General features: G+C 45.4%; 1 protein-coding gene across 4 annotated transcripts in view; it reads right to left on the bottom strand.

Annotated features, from left to right (window-relative positions):
- LOC138267469 (mitochondrial inner membrane m-AAA protease component AFG3L1-like) overlaps window positions 1–21,056 on the bottom strand; it is a 431,197-nt gene that overhangs the window by 199,100 nt on the left and 211,041 nt on the right. For all 4 annotated transcript variants that reach the window (XM_069216427.1, XM_069216425.1, XM_069216426.1 and 1 more), the window contains 2 exons: window positions 6,770–6,877; window positions 5,988–6,113 (listed from right to left, as the gene is read on the bottom strand). In XM_069216427.1, coding sequence (XP_069072528.1) covers window positions 5,988–6,113; window positions 6,770–6,877 — 234 coding nt within the window. The remainder of the gene's footprint in view (window positions 1–5,987; window positions 6,114–6,769; window positions 6,878–21,056) is intronic.

Here is a 21,056-nt window from a genome sequence, read left to right as displayed (position 1 = left end):
CATTGTTGAAAACTTCTTTCCAAAAGATCTCCGCCCGCCCTTCTCTATCTGGGGGGTGCAGCAAGTGGGGAAGACTGATTCCTGGACCTACGCTGGGCTGCCTGAGATATCACTGAGTCCTGTTTAGGGTGACCAATTGAGCAGGCTGGTGAGTTGTCTGGCGCTTTGTATTTCTTGTCCAGCCTTGGCAGCACCGCTGGGACCGAGGATGGGGTCTGCATGACTTTAAGGCCCTCCTCCCAGATAAAGTCTACAATCTGTATTGCTCAAACCGATTTCCTAGTGTCCTCCTTAAAATCATAGAGGAAACAATCTGACTGCTTAGACGTTATGGGCAGTTGGAACCTCTTCGCTGCTCTCTCCATCACACTATGGGAACCACCAATGTCTTGTGGTGGAGAATCAACCGGTGTTGGTGTAGAAGGGGATGGCGTCTGAGTTTGATACTCATCCCATTCATGGAGAAGCAATTCTGTGTCCTGTATCTTGCCCTCTTCTTGTTCGTAATCCGACGAGGGCAGATCGTTATCCTGACCTGACGATGGGACTGGAATAGGTCCTTGAGATTCTGATGGCTGACTGGGAGGGCGCACCGGTATTGGCAGAGGTTGTAAAGGAGTGGTCAAACCCGGTGGAGGAAACCTAGAATAATAATCCTGCGTCATATGTTGAAGGTTGGCTATCAATGATACTGGCATCTGGATCGTTTGCTCTTATTGCATCTCTTGAGCTCCTGGTTGCCTCTGCTCCTCCAACAAGTGTTGTATATATAGCTGTTCACCCTCTATCTCATCATCTTCGTCTTGGCATTTTATTTGCAGGTCTGAAGGGCTACGTGCGACCGGAAATAGACCATCGTCCGAGTATATATCTCCCTCCTTGTCATCATCAAAAAGATGTTGTGGCGGTGCCTGTGATACCTTACTAGGAGACGTATGAGAGGGTAAAAGAGGCGGTTGACTGGACTTTCGTCTTATTGCCAGAATTCTCAAAGGCAAGAAAGAAGATTCTCGACTCTATAGGTGTGGACGCAGAAATCGGACCCATCGATGGTGTGGTTGTCGACTGTGATGTCGTCGACCATGATCTCATAGACAGTGCCGTCGTCAACGGTGAGAACGTCAACGACGGCGAAGCAGATTTTCGTGTCGTCGTCGACACTGCAGTCAGTGGAACCGTCATTGATGAGATTCTTTGCAGCTTACTCGTTGACCCTGATGTCGACGGTGTGCGCGTTGACGATAGAGATCTTACTTTCTTCTCCGTCAATGGTCTCTTTGAAATCTTTATAGCTTGGGAAGCTGAAGAGCCATACTTCAGACTCACCAACGTCATACTTGTTGAAGACAACAGTGACGAAGTTATGATCATGGGCGACGATGGAGCTATAAATGTCGCAGTGGTCATAGACGATGCGAAACCTGCCGTCAACGATGCGCTCATCGACAGTGCTGTCGACGATGTCGAGATCTTAGATGTCGACGGTGGCAGGGAGCTTGATGATCTCTTAATCTTTTTGGAGGTGGTAGATGGAGCGGACGGCTCAGAGCGAACCTAACCACCATGTTCCCTTCAAGTCGAGGGTTATCATCAGCTCTCTCCTTGAAAGAATGTAGTCTCTTGGCTGCCTTACTGGTTTTAGGAGAAAAAAAAACTCTCCAAAGATCTCTTCCTCTTCTTTGAGGCCACTGATGTATCACTGTCCTCATCAGAGAGAGACTCTTTGGACTTACGTTTCTGGGGCCAAAGAAGGAGCCTGGCCTCTCTATCTCTGAGAGTCTTGCTGGGAAATGTTCTACAAATCTTGCAGTCCTTCACCTTATGCTCTGGGTGAAGATAGTAGATGCAGTCCTTGTGGGGGTCCTTAAAGTGAAGCCTTACCTTACCACAGGTGCTGCAAGGTCAAAATAAACCTTTCTATGCAGTAGAAATGCTGACAAAGTACAGCTGATAAGTTAGAAATGGAATATCTGGAAATATTTCCTGAAGAAAAGGTAAACTGAGCAGAGCTCAAGGAGACTCCCTTACACATGACGTGCAGTAGAAAATCTGAGAGACTGAGCATCTGTGAGGGTTCTAAAGTGCGGTCTCACCTGATTGGCAGGACTTTGGGTCTTTTCTAATGAAGCTAATAAGCTATGAAAGTGAATGTATTTTTACCATTGACTACAATGAAGAAAAAAAAATTCTGCTGCTTTCTATGTACTGTGGACTCCCACTTTGACGACGGGGAATGATTCAAGCATGTGAATCTATGAAAGATACCCCAATACTGGAGAATCTTTATTTTATGGAAACGTTGCTTCACAAGCACATTACCTCAACCTCTGAATTAATCATGACTGGAATAGATAACGCAGGTTACGGCTTGAATGCACATCACAATTGTAGGAAGTTGGCTCTGTATGTACTATTTCAAAGTAAGAAATAGCATGCACAGAGTCCAAGGGTTCCCCTTAGAGGTAAGATACTGGCAAAAAGAGATAATTCTAATGCTCTATTTTGTGGTAGTGTGGTCGAGCAGTAGGCTTATCAGAGGGTAGTGTTAAGCATTTGTTGTACACACACAGGCAATAAATGGGGAACACACACTCAAAGAAAATTCCAGGCCAATAGGTTTTTATATAGAAAAATATATTTTCTTAGTTTAAGAACCACAGGTTCAAGATTTACAAACGATACTTCAAATGAAAGGTACTTCACTTAGGAACTTTGAATTAGCAAAATAGCATATACAGTTTTCACACAAACGGCAATAAGCTATTTTAAAACTAGACAGTGCAATTTTCAACAGTTCCTGGGGGAGGCAAGTGTTTGTTAGTTTTGCAGGTAAGTAAATCACCTACAGGGTCCAAAGTTGGATCCAAGGTAGCCCACCGTTGGGGGTTCAGGGCAACCCCAAAGTTACCACACCAGCAGCTCAGGGACGGTCAGGTGCAGAGGTCAAAGCGTTGCCCAAAACACATAGGCTTCAATGGAGAAGGGGGTGCCCCGGTTCCAGTCTGCCAGCAGGTAAGTACCCGCGTCTTCGGAGGGCAGACCAGGGGGGTTTTGTAGGGCACTGGGGGACACACAAGTCAGCACCAAAAGTACACCCTCAGCGGCACGGGGCGGCCGGGTGCAGTGTGCAAACAGGCGTCGGGTTCGCAATAGGATTCAATGGGAGACCTAGGGGTCTCTTCAGTGATGCAGGCAGGCAAGGGGGGGGGGGGGGGGGGAGCTCCTCGGGGTAGCCACCACCTGGGCAAGGGAGAGGGCCACCTGTGGGTCGCTCCTGCACTGGAGGTCGGATCCTTCAGGTCCTGGGGGCTGCGGGTGCAGTGTCCTTACCAGGCGTTGGGTCTTTGAAGCAGGCAGTCGCGGTCAGGGGGAGCCTCTGGATTCCCTCTGCAGGCGTCGCTGTGGGGGCTCAGGGGGTCAACTCTGGCTACTCACGGGCTCGCAGTCGCCAGGGAGTCCTCCCTGTAGTGTTTGTTCTCCACAAGTCGAGCTGGGGGCGTCGGGTGCAGAGTGCAAAGTCTCACGCTTCCGGCGGGAAACGTGTGCTCTTTCAAAGTTGCTTCTTTGTTGCAAAGTTGCAGTCTTTGTGGAGCAGGGCCGCTGTCCTCTGGAGATCTTGGTTATTCTAGATGCAGGGTAGTCCTCTGAGGCTTCAGAGGTCGCTGGACCCTGTGGAACGCGTCACTGGAGCAGTTCTTTAGGAGTAGGGAGACAGGCCGGTAGAGCTGGGGCCAAAGCAGTTGGTGTCTCAGTCTTCTCTGCAGGTTTTTCAGCTCAGCAGTCCTTCTTCGTCTTAGGTTGCAGGAATCTATCTTGCTGTGTTCTGGGAGAACCTAAATACTCAACTTAGGGGTGTGTTTAGGTCTGGGGGGTTGGTAGACAATGGCTACTAGCCCTGAGAGTGGCTACACCCTCCCTGAGGGGAGGGGGGCACATCCCTATTCCTATTGGGGGAATCCTCCATCTGCAAGATGGCGGATTTCTAAAAGTCAGAGTCACCTCAGCTCAGGACACCTTAGGCGCTGTCCTGACTGGCCAGTGACTCCTCCTTGTTTTTCTCATTATCTCCTCCAGCCTTGCCGCCAAAAGTGGGGCCGTGGCCGGAGGGGGCGGGCAACTCTACTAGCTGGAGTGCCTTGGGGTGCTGTAACAAAGAGTGTGAGCCTTTGAGGCTCACCGCCAGGTGTTACAGTTCCTGCAGGGGGAGGTGAGAGGCACCTCCACCCAGTACAGGCTTTGTTACTAGCCACAGAGTGACAAAGGCACTCTCCCCATGTGGCCAGCAACATGTCTGGTGTGTGGCAGGCTGCTGAAACTAGTCAGCCTACACTGGTAGTCGGTTAAGGTTTCAGGGGGCACCTCTAAGGTGCCCTCTGGGGTGTATGTTACAATAAAATGTACACTGGCATCAGTGTGCATTTATTGTGCTGAGAAGTTTGATACCAAACTTCACAGTTTTCAGTGTAGCCATTATGGTGCTGTGGAGTTCGTGCATGACAGACTCCCAGACCATATACTCTCATGGCTACCCTGCACTTACAATGTCCAAGGTTTTGCTTAGACACTGTGGGGGCATAGTGCTCATGCACTTATGCCCTCACCTATGGTATAGTGCACCCTGCCTTAGGGCTGTAAGGCCTGCTAGAGGGGCGACTTATCTATACCTATAGGCAGTGTGAGGTTGGCATGGCACCCTGAGGGGAGTGCCATGTCAACTTAGTCGTTCTATCCCCACTAGCACACACAAGCTGGCAAGCAGTGCGTCTGTGCTGAGTGAGGGGTCCCCAGGGTGGCATAAGACATGCTGCAGCCCTTAGAGACCTTCCCTGGCATCAGGGCCCTTGGTACCAGAGGTACCAGTTACAAGGGACTCACCTGGATGCCAGGGTGTGCCAATTGTGGAAACAAAGGTACAGGTTAGGGAAAGAACACTGGTGCTGGGGCCTGGTTAGCAGACCTCAGCACACTTTCAAATCATAACTTGACATCAGCAAAGGCAAAAAGTCAGGGGTAACCATGCCAAGGAGGCATTTCCTTACAACAACTCAATATTTGTGGTCACAGTTACTGCCCGTATTTGTATAGCCTCTGCATGGCTGGATGCCAAAACCCCAACATTTCAGCAGCTGCAAGCCTGTTATCTAGCTACCTGTTTTCTTTTTTTTGACGGGGGTTAGGGGGGAGATGACATCACTTTACATTATCAAGGGGAAGTTGGCAAGGACAAGGGTAAATGATATTTGGGGCCCTCCAGATCAGTGGCTTAATCAATTATAGTTTCATGCATGACTAAATATACAAACAACTATATACATATATATATATATAAACACACATATATATATATAAAAACACATATATACATATATATATATACATATACATACACACACATACATACACACATACACTTTTTTTATCCAGGCCTATTGTGTGTATTGAAGGTGTCTTTTTAAATCACCAATTATGTATTTAATGTGCACTGATTTTGTACTTTCCACTTCCAAAAGAAAAATCTAACCCTGTATCAACCCTCCACCAGCTGAGAAACCCTCGGCGTGGTAATGGTGGAGCTTTGATTCTGGGGTTGGCACTTTCAAAATCCAAATAATTCACACTATTGTTCAATGAAATGCCCTTCCAGTCCCTATGGCCTGCATGAGACAAACAGGAAGGCGTGGGCATTTAACATGGAGATAAGAGTTCGACAGCTGCCCCTTAGGGAAAAGTAAAACGAATTAGGTATCCAGTTATCAAAGTACAGATTCTACCACACAGACAATTTCAGTGATGATCTCAGGATGGAGAAGATGGCTCTCCCTTTCTATTCACAGCATCAGCATTATTTACAGTAAAGGTAGCCTTTAAAGAATATTTACAGCTTTCTTTTGCAAGAAGCATTACTTTTGATGTACTAGGCTTCCAATAGATAACTTTTTCACAATTTCTGCTTCAGAAGAGCTACAATGTGTTTAATTTTGAGTCACCTGTAAATCCTGGAGTACGAGCAGCCAGTTTTCTTGCCAGTGCATTGTTATCAATACTTGCATCTAATTTTATAGGTTTCAGATGTACCTTGAAGATGGATGCTCTACCTTTAATATCTGGAGGTCCTAGTATGAGGGAGAAAAGGGTTCAAAATGAATGAGGGGTACAACCTAAAAACAACACATCAAATTATGAACTAGACTGGATGTTAGGTTTCTGTGATGCTTATTATTAATACAAAGGTGTAGAAATGTGAGAAAAGTGAAATTATATGTTACTTTTTTTTTTATTTCTGCAGGAGTGCAATCTATCAGGCTGTAAAAACAATGTAATAAAAAGACAGAAAATATAATATTGAAAAATCATTATAATGAATAACAAGTATGAGGGTGATGACCAGGATAATTGCTCATGTTAACCAGAAAATTGGCAGAACAAAGAAGGCTGGTGGGATAAGCCCAGTCTAGAAAAGAGGCAGGAGCACAAATCTGTCTGCAAAAAGAAACACCTCAACAGTGGCACAGGAAAACCAGTAGCAAGAGAGGCCAGAAAGTAAAAGTGGAAAAGAACAAAAAGAAGATAAAAGTGTAAGCCACATGAAGACAATACGTTTTATTTTCAGAATTCTGCCTTGCAATATTTTAAAATAAGAACTTAATACAGTGTATTATTATAATACAGTGCATTATTATGACTTGGATACCATTCAAAGATTCACCAAGTATTTTAATCTGAAATACCTTTAACATTCAACACTACAGCTGTAGATATTAAAAGTTACCTATGAAAATCTGACGATCAAAGCGGCCAGGTCTCATTAATGCTGGATCCAGGATGTCGGGACGATTTGTGCCAGCAAGCACCACGACGTTTGTGCTGGTATTAAAACCTGTGTATAAAAACATGATGTTAACCACTGTGTCATACCACAGCTACATTTATTACCAATATGATTTAAATTTCAATACCGGGGGGGGGGGGTTTATAGAGCCACATATAGATTAGTAACAGACTAGGTTTTACAAAGGGGCAGCCGGCATGGGTATGAGAATCCTGGATGTAGGCACGATCCATTCCAGGATTCTCATGCCCCGATCCAAAACCCCTTGTACTTCTCCCTCTTCCAGTATACATAAATATACATATATATGTACACACAAAGTAGATTGGGGGGTTTTCAGTCTTTTCTATAATAAGAGCTACTTATGTTCAATTAAACTCAACCAGAGCTACTAATGTTATTAGTGACCACATCAGACAAGAACACATTACTTAACACCATATCCAAGATTACTGCCAGTAATCACTACATTGCATCAGACATGGTTGCCAGGAGTGATGTAAAAAAATCTTTTGTCAAGAAGTTATGACAGTAGATAGATAATATATCTATAGCTGCAGTGACTTTGGCACCAAGGTAATATTTGTAAAAAGTCTCCCCAATACCACATGATTTATCACTCAAATATCAGCTTGAAATATATTTTGGAAATTTAGCCATTTGCTCAAAATATTAGCGCATGTGTTCTGAAAATAAACAAGCTGTAAATATACACTCTCAATATTGGTGTACGTATAGTAATTCAACTAAGTAGAAGTTTCTGGTTTAGTAGGCAGGCCTGTACACAGGATAGCTACTTATGGGGGAGCTGAAGAGGTACCAGTAACTCACAAGATACTTCTTAGAAAAGCCTGTGCTGGATTCTACAGTTTCAACATGATATGACTTGAAGATAACAACACATGGCAAAATGGCTGGTAACTTCGGACAAAGCCCAAAGATCTGATTATCTTTTTCCAGCTCTTATTACACTGCCGGATTATGGGATGGTTGTAGGAGACTATTCCATAAGTGAATTGAGCCTATAAGGGACATCAGTTAGGGGGACAATGTGTATAGTAGGAAAAATGATGCCCATGAAGTTTATGAGCTCTTCCGATGTTGCTGTATTTGTATGAAAACATTTTGCAACATCTGACGGGGGTTAACAGTTCCTTACAAACCATGCTTAGCTAGGAACCCACAACCATGCCAGCCTTCCAGGTCACCAGTTATATTCCCCTAACCAGGTTAGTCTACAGAATTATTCTTTTGCCCAAAACAGTTAAGCCAGGTTGTGTTAAGCTGACTAAGATTTTGCCACTATAGTAGTGCTGCAGATTCACATGCTTTGCACAAGTCCGACATCTAGTGTTGGGCTCTCAGTGTTACAAGTTGTTTTTCTTAAAAGAAGGTTTTTGAAGTCACAAAATCGAGTGACTCCTCCTCTCGTGATAGTGTGCATAGGCATCAAGTCCTTTGTTAGATTGTTTTCCCGGAGGGTGAAGTAAAGAGTGTAGAATATTATATATATATGGAAAATGTCACTTACCCAGTGTACATCTGTTCGATGCATGAGACGCTGCAGAGTCACATGCTGTGCATTATCCTGCCATCTAGTGTTAGGCTCGGAGTGTTACAAGTTGTTTTTCTTCGAAGAAGTATTTTCGAGTCATGAGACCGAGGGACTCCTCCCTTTCGACTCCATTGCGCATGGGCGTTGACTCCATCTTAGATTGTTTTCCCCGCAGAGGGTGAGGTAGGAGTTGTGAGTATACTAGATGTGCCCATGCAATGGAGTAGGTATGTATGTACTTGTGTATCAAAAGAATAAATTTTACAAATTTACAATTTTCATTCAACTAATAACGGCCACAGGCTACCGGGGAGGTGGGAGGGCGCATGTGAATCTGCAGCGTCTCATGCCATGAACAGATGTACACTGGGTAAGTAACATTTCAGTTTGGTGGCATGTGTAGCCGCAGATACACATGCTGTGCATAGACTAACAAGCAGTAATCTCCCCAAAAGCGGCGGTTTAGCCTGTAGGAGTTGAAGTTGTCTGAAATAATGTTCTTAAAACAGCCTGTCCTACTGTGGCTTGTTGCATTGCTAACACATCTGCACAGTAATGCTTATGTATGAGGCGTAGACCAGGTGGCTGTGTTACAAACTTCTGTCATAGGTATATTCCCAAGAAAAGCCATTGTGGCGCCTTTCTTCCTAGTGGAATGTGCTCTTGGTGTAATAAGTAAATTTATTTTTGCTTTAATATAGCAAGTTTGAATACATTTAACTATCCATCTGGCGATGTCTTGTTTGGATATAGGATTACCTGCATGAGGTTTTTGGAAGGCTACAAACAATTGTTTTGTTTTACGAAATTGTTTTGTTCGGTCAATGTAATACATTAGTGCTCTTTTTATGTCTAATGTATGTAAGGCTCTTTTGGCTACCGAGTCTGGTTGCGGAAAGAATACTGGGAGTTCCACAGTTTGGTTTAGGTGGAATGGTGATATGACCTTTGGTAAGAATTTGGGATTTGTACGGAGAACCACTTTATGTTTATGTATTTGTATAAAGGGTTCTTGACTAGTAAATGCTTGTATCTCACTTACTCTTCTAAGTGATGTGATAGCTATTAGAAATGCTACTTTCCAAGTCAGGTATTGCATTTCACAAGAATGCATGGGTTCGAATGGTGGGCCCATGAGTCGTGTTAATACAATATTGAGGTTCCACGAAGGTATTGGTGGTGTCCTTGGGGGTATGATTCTTTTTAGTCCCTCCATAAATGCTTTAATAACTGGTATTCTAAAAAGCGATGTTGTATGTGTAATCTGCAGATAGGCAGATATTGCAGTGAGATGGATTTTAATGGAAGAGAATGCTAGATTAGACTTTTGTAAGTGTAATAAGTAGCTTACAATGTCCTTTGTGGAGGCGTGTAGTGGTTGAATTTGATTAGTGTGGCAGTAGCAAACAAATCTTTTCCATTTGTTTGCATAACAATGTCTTGTTGTAGGTTTTCTAGCTTGTTTAATGACCTCCATACACTCTTGTGTAAGGTTTAAATGTCCGAATTCTAAGACTTCAGGAGCCAGATTGCTAGATTGAGCGATGCTGGATTCGGGTGTCTGATCTGTTGTTTGTGTTGCGTTAACAGATCTGGTATGTTTGGTAATTTGATGTGAGGTACCACTGACAAGTCTAACAGTGTTGTGTACCACGGTTGGCGAGCCCAGGTTGGTGTTATGAGTATTAGTTTGAGTTTGTTTTGAATGAGTTTGTTGACCAGATAAGGAATGAGTGGGGGAGGGGGAAAAGCGTAGGCAAATATCTCTGACCAACTGATCCATAGTGCAATGCCCTTGGACTGAGGGTGTGGGTACCTGGACGCGAAGTTTTGGCATTTTGCGTTTTCTTTTTTTGCAAATGGGTCTATGTTTGGTGTTCCCCAGTGGATGAAGTGATCCTGTAGGATCTGGGGATGAATTTCCCATTTGTGAGTTTGCTGGTGATCTCGACTGAGATTGTCGGCTAACTGGTTCTGAATACCTGGTATGTATTGTGCTATCAGGTGAATGTGATTGTGAATTGCCCAATGCCAAATCTTTTGTGCTAAGAGACACAGTTGTGATGAGTGTGTCCCCCCTTGTTTGTTGAGATAATACTTTGTTGTCATGTTGTCGGTTTTGACAAGAATGTGTTTGTGGGCTACCAGTGGTTGAAATGCTTTTAATGCTAGAAACACTGCTAGCAGTTCCAAATGATTTATGTGAAGTTGTTTTTGTTGATTGTCCCATTGACCCTGTATGCTGTGCTTGTTGAGGTGTGCTCCCCACCCCATCATGGAAGCATCTGTTGTGATAACAGCTTGAGGCACTGGGTCTTGGAATGGCCGCCCTTTGTTTAAATTTATAGGGTTCCACCATTGAAGCGAGAAGTGTGTTTGGCGGTCTATCAACACTAGATCTTGAAGTTGACCCTGTGCTTGTGTCCATTGTTTTGCTAGGCACTGTTGTAAAGGCCGCATGTGTAATCTTGCATTTGGGACAATGGCTATGCATGAAGACATCATGCCTAGAAGTTTCATTACAAACCTTACTGGGTAGTTTTGGTTTGACTGTATTCTTGATGTTATATTTTGGAATGCTTGGACCCTTTGTGGGCTTGGAGTGGCAATTACCTTATGTGTGTTGAGTGTTGCTCCCAAGTATTGTTGTATTTGGGATGGTTGCAGATGTGAACCCTAGTTTGTATAGAGTTTCTATGACATATTGCGTGTGAAGAAGACACTGTTGTTGAGTGATGGTTTTTATTAGCCAGTCGTCTAATGTCGATGCATGTGCTGTCTCCTTATGTGAGCGGCTACTACTGCTAGGCATTTTGTGAATACCCTTGGGGCCGTTGTTATCCCGAACGGTAGCCCTTTGAATTGATAGTGTACGCCGTGCATTACGAACCTTAAGTATTTTCTGTGAGAAGGATGGATGGGTATGTGGAAATACACATCCTTGAGATCTAATGTTGACATGTAGTCCTCCTTTTTTAGTAGGGGAATCACATCTTGAAGTGTTACCATGTGGAAGTTGTAAGAAAATGCCTCCTTGGCATGGTTCCCCTGACTTTTTGCCTTTGCTCATGCCAAGTTGTGATTTGAAAGTGTGCTGAGGCCTGCTAACCAGGCCCCAGCAGCAGTGTTCTTTCCCTAACCTGTACCTTTGTTTCCACAATTGGCACACCCTGGCATCCAGGTAAGTCCCTTGTAACTGGTACCCCTGGTACCAAGGGCCCTGATGTCAGGGAAGGTCTCTAAGGGCTGCAGAATGTCTTATGCCACCCTGGAGACCCCTCACTCAGCACAGACACTGCTTGCCAGCTTGTGTGTGCTGGTGGGGATAAAATGACTAAGTCGACATGGCACTCCCCTCAGGGTGCCATGCCAACCTCACACTGCCTACAGGTATAGATAAGTCACCCCTCTAGCAGGCCTTACAGCCCTAAGGCAGGGTGCACTATACCATAGGTGAGGGCAAAAGTGCATGAGCACTGTGCCCCTACAGTGCCTAAGCAAAACCTTAGACATTGTAAGTGCAGGGTAGCCATAAGAGTATATGGTCTGGGAGTCTGTCATACATGAACTCCACAGCACCATAATGGCTACACTTAAAACTGGGAAGTTTGGTATCAAACTTCTCAGCACAATAAATGCACACTGATGCCAGTATACATTTTATTGTGAAATACACCCCAGAGGACATCTTAGAGATGCCCCCTGAAACCATATCCAACTACCAGTGTGGGCTGACTAGTTGTAGCAGCCTGCCACACACCAGACATGTTGCTGGCCACATGGGGAGAGTGCCTTTGTCACTCTGTGGCTAGTAACAAAGCCTGTAATGGGTGGAGGTGCCTCTCACCTCCCCCCTGCAGGAACTGTAACACCTGGCGGTGAGCCTCAAAGGCTCACCCCCTTTGTTACAGCACCCCAGGGCACTCCAGCTAGTGGAGTTGCCCACCCCCTCCGTCCACGGCCCCACTTTTGGTGCCAAGGCCAGAGGAGATAATGAGAAAAACCAGGAGGAGTCACTGGCCAGTCAGGACAGCCCCTAAGGTGTCCTGAGCTGGGGTGACTCTGACTTTTAGAAATCCTCCATCTTGCAGATTCCACCAATAGGGATAGGGATGTGCCCCCCTCCCCTCAGGGAGGAGGCACAAAGAGGATGTAGCCACCCTCAGGGCTAGTAGCCATTGGCTACTAACCCCCCAGACCTAAACACACCCCTAAATTGAGTATTTAGGGGCTCACAGAACACAGCAAGATAGATTCCTGCAACCTAAGACGAAGAAGGACTGCTGAGCTGAAAAACCTGCAGAGAAGACGGAGACATCAACTGCTTTGGCCCCAGCTCTACCGGCCTGTCTCCCCACTTCAAAAGAACTGCTCCAGCGACGCATTCCACAGGTTCCAGCGACCTCTGAAGCCTAAGAGGACAACCCTGCATCTAAAAGGACCAAGAACTCCAGAGGACAGCGGCTCTGCTCCACAAAGACTGCAACTTTGCAACAAAGAAGCAACTTTGAAAGAACACAAGTTTCCCGCCGGAAGCGTGAGATTTTGCACTCTGCACCCGACGCCCCCGGCTTGACTTGTGGAGAACAAACACTACAGGAAGGACTCCCCAGCGACTGCGAGTCCGTGAGTAGCCAGAGTTGCCCACCTGAGCCCCCACAGCGACGCCTGCAGAGGGAATCCAGAGGCTCCCCCTGACCGTGGCCACCTGCTTCAAAGACCCGACGCCTGGTAAGGACACTGCACCCGCAGCCCCCAGGACCTGAAGGATCCGACCTCCAGTGCAGGAGCGACCCCCAGGTGGCCCTCTCCCTTGCCCAGGTGGTGGCTACCCCGAGGAGCCCCCCCCCCCCCAGCCTGCATCGCTGAAGAGACCCCTTGGTCTCCCACTGAATCCTATTGCGAACCCGACGCCTGTTTGCACACTGCACCCGGCCGCCCCCGTGCCACTGAGGGTGTACTTTTTGTGTTGACTTGTGTCAACCCCGGTGCCCTACAAAACCCCCCTGGTCTGCCCTCCGAAGTCGCGGGAACTTACCTGCTGGCAGACTGGAACCGGGGCACCCCCTTCTCCATTGAAGCCAATGCGTTTTGGGCACCACTTTGACCTCTGCACCTGACCGGCCCTGAGCTGCTGGTGTGGTAACTTTGGGGTTGCTCTGAACCCCCAACGGTGGGCTACCTTGGACCAAACTATGAACCCTGTAGGTGGTTTACTTACCTGCAAATCTAACAAACACTTACCTCCCCCAGGAACTGTTGAAAATTGCACTGTCTAGTTTTAAAATAGCTTATTGCCATTTGTGTGAACACTGTATATGCTATTTTGCTAATTCAAAGTTCCTAAAGTTCCTAAGTGAAATACCTTTCATTTAAAGTATTGTTTGTAAATCTTGAACCTGCGGTTCTTAAAATAAACTAAGAAAATATATTTTTCTATATAAAAACCTATTGGCCTGGAATTTTCTTTGAGTGTGTGTTCCCCATTTATTGCCTGTGTGTGTACAACAAATGCTTAACACTACCCTCTGATAGGCCTACTGCTCGTCCACACTACCACAAAATAGAGCATTAGAATTATCTCTTTTTGCCACTATCTTACCTCTAAGGGGAACCCTTGGACTCTGTGCATGCTATTTCTCACTTTGAAATAGTATATACAGAGCCAACTTCCTACAGAAGTGATCCGACTTGAAGAAGAGATTCAGTGTTCTGAGGTCTAATATAGGTCTTAACATTTTGTCCTTGATTGGAATTAGGAAATATAGTGAGTAGACGCCTGTTCCTTTCTGATGGTTGGGTACTAACTCTATTGCTTGTTTTTGTAATAATGCTTGGACCTCTATTTGTAATAGGTCTAAGTGTTGTTTGGACATATTGTGTGCCCTTTGGGGCACATCTAGCGGGAACTTTTTGAATTCTATGCAATAACGATGTTGGATAATGGCTAGGACCCATGCGTCCATAGTAATGTGTGTCCAGTTTTGATAGTATGCGGTAAGTCTCCCCCCCCCTCTGGTGTTAAGTTTTGGGGTTTTCTGACATTGAAGTCACTGTTTGGTTTGGCTTGTTTTAGGTGTCTGGAACTTTCCCCTTCCTCTTGGGAATTGTCCACCTCTATATGAGCCACGAAACCCTCCCCTCTGGTATTGTGCCTGATAGGTGGGTCTGGTTTGCGAGGTGGAAGGCTCTGGTGTTTGCATTCGAAACACCCCTCTAAATTGTGGCTTTCTAAATGTGACTCTGCCCTGTGGGGAGTAGAGCGTGCCAATGGCTTTGGCCGTGTCCTTCTTTAATTTTTCAATTGCTGTGTCCACTTCCAGCCCAAACAATTGCTCTTGGTTAAAAGGCATGTTCAACACTGCTTGTTGGATTTCTGGCTTGAATCCAGAGCTTCATAACCATGCATGCCTGCGAATGGTTACCACAGTGTTGACCGTTAGTGCTGCCGTGTCTGCAGAGTATAATGCGGACCTTATTTGGTTGTTGGATATTGCTTGTCCTTCTTCCACAACCTGCTGGGCACGTTTCTGGTGTTCTTTGGGCAAGTGTTGTATAATGGGTTGCATCTCGTCCCAGTGTGCCCTGTCGTAGCGAGCAAGTAGGGCTTGTGAGTTTGCGATCCGCCATTGATTGGCTGCCTGTGTAGCCACTCGTTTGCCCGCTGCGTCAAACTTCCTACTGTCTTTGTCAGGCGGTGGAGCGTCTCCTGACGATTGAGAGTTTGCCCTCTTTCTTGCTGCTCCTACAACCACCGAGTCTGGTGTAAGTTGCTGTGTTATAAACACAGGATCTGTTGGGGGAGGCTTGTATTTTTTCTCCACCCTAGGCGTGATAGCCCTTCCTTTAACTGGCTCCTGGAATACCTGTTTTGCATGTTTGAGCATGCCCGGGAGCATTGGCAGACTCTGGTAGGAAGTGTGGTGGATGCCAAGGTGTTGAACAGGAAATCATCCTCTATTGGCTCAGAGTGCATTGCTACATTGTGGAACGTAACTGCCCTTGATAGTACCTGCTTATATGCAGTACTGTCCTCTGCAGGTGACGGTTTTGTTGGGTATCAATCCGGACTGTTGTCTGATACCGGTGCATCATACAAGTCCCATGCATCCAGATCATCCTGTGTCATGCCTGTATGCGTAGGTGACTGCATAGGAGGTTTTCCCACTAGAGACAGCTGTGGTGAGTGTAGTGGGGAAGGTTGTGGAGAAAACCTTGGTGGTGGTGTTTTTTCTCTGGCCAAATTCGCCTTTGGCTGCATTTCTGACTCTTGAAATGCCAGTTTTCTTTTTGTTTTGATTGAAGGAAGAGTTTGTATTTTACCAGTCTCTTTCTGGATATGCAACCTCCTTTGTGTATGGTCTGGCTCAACCATCCTTATTTCCTGCTCAAATCTGTGTTTTTCATGCATTTGGCTGGAAAGTCCTTGCTCTTCTGTGTAACAGCTTCTTTTCGGCTCTGAAGCCGCTTTTTTCAGTACCGATGCTTCCGATAAAGTCTTTGTGGAAGGCGTGGCGATACAGAGGACTCTAACCCGTTTTAAGTGAGTTCCTAGAAGGAAAAATACATTTTATTTGTTTAATTTTTGATTGAGGAAGGGTGTTATTCAGGATATCAATATCGTGGTAGTCCGTATGTCCTTTTTAATATTGGAGAGGCTTCTGTACTGGTCTCGTTGTTCTAGGGTTCTTTGCCCTCCGTCTTTCCTAGGTGATGGGGTCTTCGGATCGTGCCTTCTCCCCTCCTCTCTGCGGGTCTCGGAAAACACAAAAGGACAAGGCCAGGTAAGTGCTGTGGCGTGGTGTTTTCTTTAGATGTTAGTATTGGAGTGGGAGGGTGAGGAACAGGAAGACACCAGGGTTGTGGTGTTAGGTTGGGGTATGTATAAGGAAGGGTGCAGTACTCCTTAAGAGCGAGGGATAGTGGAAGGTATAACCAGTGACGGGTCCAGGCTCTCTGTGCTTAACCAACACTGCCCTCCTCCCTCGTTCCCTCCCCAGTGCTCCTTTCCTCTTTTACCCCTCCCTCTGTGCCCTCGCGTGCTCTTGTCCCCTTTCCCCGATGTCCCTTTAACAGGGACAGTACCTTGAAGAGCCACAACCCTCCGGGGTCGTGGCGGGTGTTGTCGCCGTCCTTTTCTTCTCTTCTGTCTCCCTGGCTCGGGCTGCTTAACTCTTCTCCGGCGTTCCGGTGTTCCGGGTTCTGCTCCCGGCACGTCTCCTCGTCCTGCTCCTTTCTTCCAGGCTTCTAACTCCTCTCAGGATTGTCCGTCCTCCCTTTTTCATTCCCCGCGACCCGGAAATCTGGGTCCAAAAGGGAGTTCTGCTTCCGCACGTCTTCTGGGAGACGCGGAATGGTATCGGACCAGGCACGCAGTGGTGTCCCTCGGAGGTAAGTGTAGACGTGGGCACTGGTACCCGTCTACAGTCTTTCGGTTCCGATGTTATTTTTCTCAACTTGGGTGAGTCGAACTCTCGGTGTCGAGATCGTTCGGTGTCAGAATCTCGACCGGAGTCGGAAGTCTTCGGCAAATCTCTGGCCCTTTTCGGTGCCGATGTTTGGTCACCTTCTTTTCGATGGTTTAAGCCATGGCCTGCTGGCGGTGGCGTCCCCTTGGCCTTAACGATCTTTGTGTGAGTTTTGGACGGGGCAGTTTTACTCACTGTTTTCTGCATCATCATGGTTCGCTCACTTTCGGAATCATCAGAGTCCTTCCCCTGGATGGAAATTCTTTCCTCCTCCTCGGTGTCGAGTTGCTCTCTCAACGTTGACGCCATTTGTAGTCTTCTCGCTCGTCGATCACGAAGGGTCTTTTTTGATCGAAACGCTCGACAGGCCTCACTAGTATCCTCCCTGTGTTCTGGTGATAAACACAAATTACAGACCAGGTGTTGGTCTGTATAAGGATACTTCGAGTGGCACTTCGGACAGAAGCGGAAGGGGATCCGATCCATTAGTCTTCGTCGATGGATGCGTTCGGGCCGACCAGGCCCCGCTGAAGAGCGGAAGCCCCGAAGGGCCGCCGGAGCGCTTCTGCGATCGGTGCCGATAAGATAACACTAACCCGGTACCGAGCGGGAAAAATACCGTCAAATTTTCGTTATATAGCTAACTTTCCCGATTTGAAATATGGAGCAAAGAGCAACACGTCAGAACCCGATGGTGGAAAGAAAACAATCTAAGATGGAGTCGACGCCCATGCGCAATGGAGCCGAAAGGGAGGAGTCCCTCGGTCTTGTGACTCAAAAAGGCTTCTTCGAAGAAAAACAACTTGTAACACTCCGAGACCAACACTAGATGGCAGGATAATGCACAGCATGTGTATCTGCAGCTACACATGCCACCGAACATATATATATATATATATATATATATATATATATATATATATATATATATATATATATATATATATATATATATATATGGAAAATGTCACTTACCCAGTGTACATCTGTTCGTGGCATTAGTCGCTGCAGATTCACATGCTGTGCACATCCCCCCATCTGGTGTTGGGCTCGGAGTGTTACAAGTTGTTTTTCTTCGAAGAAGTCTTTTCGAGTCACGAGACAGAGGGACTCCTCCCATTTCGGCTCCATTGCGCATGGGCGTCGACTCCATCTTAGATTGTTTTCCCCCGCAGAGGGTGAGGTAGGAGTTGTGTATGCTAGTAATAGTGCCCATGCAATGGAGTAATGTACATAATGTAGTTTAAAGTAATATATTTACAAATATACAGATGTTCAAGATCAACTTCTAAACGGCTACAGGCTCCCGGGGAGGCGGGTGGGCGCATGTGAATCTGCAGCGACTAATGCCACGAACAGATGTACACTGGGTAAGTGACATTTTCCGTTCAATGGCATGTGTAGCTGCAGATACACATGCTGTGCATAGACTAGTAAGCAGTTATCTCCCCAAAAGCGGTGGTTCAGCATGTAGGAGTTGAAGTTGTTTGAAACAATGTTCGTAGTACTGCTTGGCCTACTGTGGCTTGTTGTGTCGTTAGCACATCTACACAGTAGTGCTTGGTAAATGTATGAGGCGTAGACCATGTAGCTGCCTTACATATTTCGGTCATTGGAATATTTCCTAGAAAGGCCATGGTAGCATCTTCCTTTCTAGTTGAGTGTGCCTTTGGTGTAATAGGCAGTTCTCTCTTTGCTTTAAGATAACAGGTTTGAATGCACTTAACTATCCATCTAGCAATGCCTTGTTTAGAAATTGGATTCCCTCTATGAGGTTTTTGGAAAGCAATAAATAATTGTTTTGTTTTTCGAATTGGTTTTGTTCTGTCAATGTAGTACATTAACGCTCTTTTGATGTCTAATGTATGTAGTGCTCTTTCCGCTACAGAGTCTGGCTGTGGGAAGAACACTGGTAATTCTACTGTTTGATTCAAGTGGAACGGTGATATGACTATTGGTAAAAATGAAGGGTTTGTCCGTAGAATTACTTTATGCTTTTGTATTTGAATAAATGGTTCTTGTATGGTGAATGCTTGAATCTCACTTACTCTTCTTAAAGATGTGATGGCAATTAAAAATGCAACTTTCCATGTTAAGTATTGCATTTCACAAGAGTGCATGGGCTCAAAAGGTGGACCCATGAGTCGTGTTAAGACAATGTTGAGGTTCCACGAAGGAACTGGTGGTGTTCTTGGTGGTATAATTCTCTTTAGACCTTCCATAAATGCTTTTATGACTGGTATCCTGAATAGAGAAGTTGAGTGCGTAATTTACAGGTAAGCTGAAATTGCTGTAAGATGTATCTTAATGGAAGAAAAAGCTAGCTTTGACTTTTGCAAATGTAGTAAGTATCCTACGAGGTCTTTGGCAGATGCGTGTAAGGGTTGAATTTGATTATTATGGCAGTAATAAACAAATCTTTTCCACTTATTTGCATAGCAATGTCTAGTGGTAGGTTTCCTAGCTTGTTTTATGACTTCCATGCATTCATGTGTAAGGTCTAAGTGTCCGAATTCTAGGACTTCAGGAGCCAGATTGCTAGATTCAGCGATGCTGGATTTGGGTGTCTGATCTGTTGTTTGTGTTGCGTTAACAGATCTGGTATGTTTGGTAGTTTGACATGAGGCACTACTGAAAGGTCTAGTAGTGTTGTGTACCAAGGTTGTCTTGCCCATGTTGGCGCTATTAGTATGAGTTTGAGTTTGTTTTGACTCAACTTGTTTACCAGATATGGAAGGAGTGGGAGAGGGGGAAAAGCTTAAGCAAATATCCCTGACCAACTCATCCATAATGCATTGCCCTGAGACTGATCTTGTGGGTACCTGGATGCGAAGTTTTGGCATTTTGCGTTTTCTTTTGTTGCAAATAGATCTATTTGTGGTGTTCCCCAACTCTGGAAGTAAGTATTCAGTATTTGGGGGTGAATCTCCCATTCGTGGATCCATTGTTGATCCCGAGAGAGATTGTCTGCTAACTGATTCTGAATTCCTGGAATAAATTGTGCTATTAGGCGAATGTGGTTGTGAATCGCCCAATGCCATATTTTTTGTGCCAGCAGACACAACTGTGTTGAGTGTGTCCCTCCCTGTTTGTTTAGGTAATACATCATTGTCATATTGTCTGTTTTGACAAGAATGTGTTTGTGGTTTATTATGGGTTGAAATGCTTTCAGCGCTAGAAATACTGCCAATAGTTCTAAGTGATTTATGTGAAACTGTTTTTGGTGAGTGTCCCATTGTCCTTGGGTGCTGTATTGATTGAGGTGTGCTCCCCACCCTATCATGGAGGCATCTGTTGTTATTACATATTGTGGCACTGGGTCTTGGAAAGGCCGCCCTTTGTTTAAATTTATACTGTTCCACCATTGAAGCGAGGTGTATGTTTGGCGGTCTACCAACACCAGATCTAGAATTTGACCCTGTGCCTGTGACCACTGTGATGCTAGGCACTGTTGTAAGGGCCGCATGTGCAACCTTGCATTTGGGACAATGGCTATGCATGAAGACATCATGCCTAGGAGTTTCATCACTATTTTGACTTGTATCTGTTGTTTTGGATACATGGCCTGTATCATATTGTGAAATGCTTGAACCCTTTGTGGACTTGGAGTGGCAATCCCTTTTGCTGTGTTGATTGTCGCCCCTAAGTATTGCTGTGTTTGACACGGTATAAGGTGTGACTTTGTGTAGTTGATTGAGAAACCTAGTTTGTGGAGGGTTTCTATGACATACTTTGTGTGTTGTGAACACTTTTTTAGTGTGTTGGTTTTGATTAACCAATCGTCTAGGTACGGGAACACATGTATTTGCTGCCTTCTGATATGTGCAGCTACGACTGCTAGGCACTTTGTAAAAACTCTTGGCGCAGAGGTTATTCCGAATGGCAACACCTTGAATTGGTAATGTATCCCTTGGAATACAAACCTTAAGTACTTTCTGTGTGAAGGATGTATCGGTATATGGAAATATGCATCCTTTAGGTCTAGTGTTGTCATGTAGTCTTGTCGTTTGAGTAGTGGGATTACGTCTTGTAATGTCACCATGTGAAAGTGATCTGATTTGATGTAGGTATTTAATGTTCGGAGATCTAATATAGGTCTCAGACTCTTGTCTTTTTTGGGTATGAGAAAGTACAGAGAGTAAACTCCTGTTCCTTTCTGGTGTTTTGGTACTAATTCTATTGCTTCTTTTAGTAGCAATGCCTG

This window comes from Pleurodeles waltl, chromosome 12, assembly GCF_031143425.1.
Source record: "Pleurodeles waltl isolate 20211129_DDA chromosome 12, aPleWal1.hap1.20221129, whole genome shotgun sequence".
NCBI lineage: Eukaryota > Metazoa > Chordata > Amphibia > Caudata > Salamandridae > Pleurodeles > Pleurodeles waltl.
The sequence above is the reverse complement of the archived record's forward strand: the minus strand, read 5'-3'. Positions and strand labels throughout refer to the sequence as shown.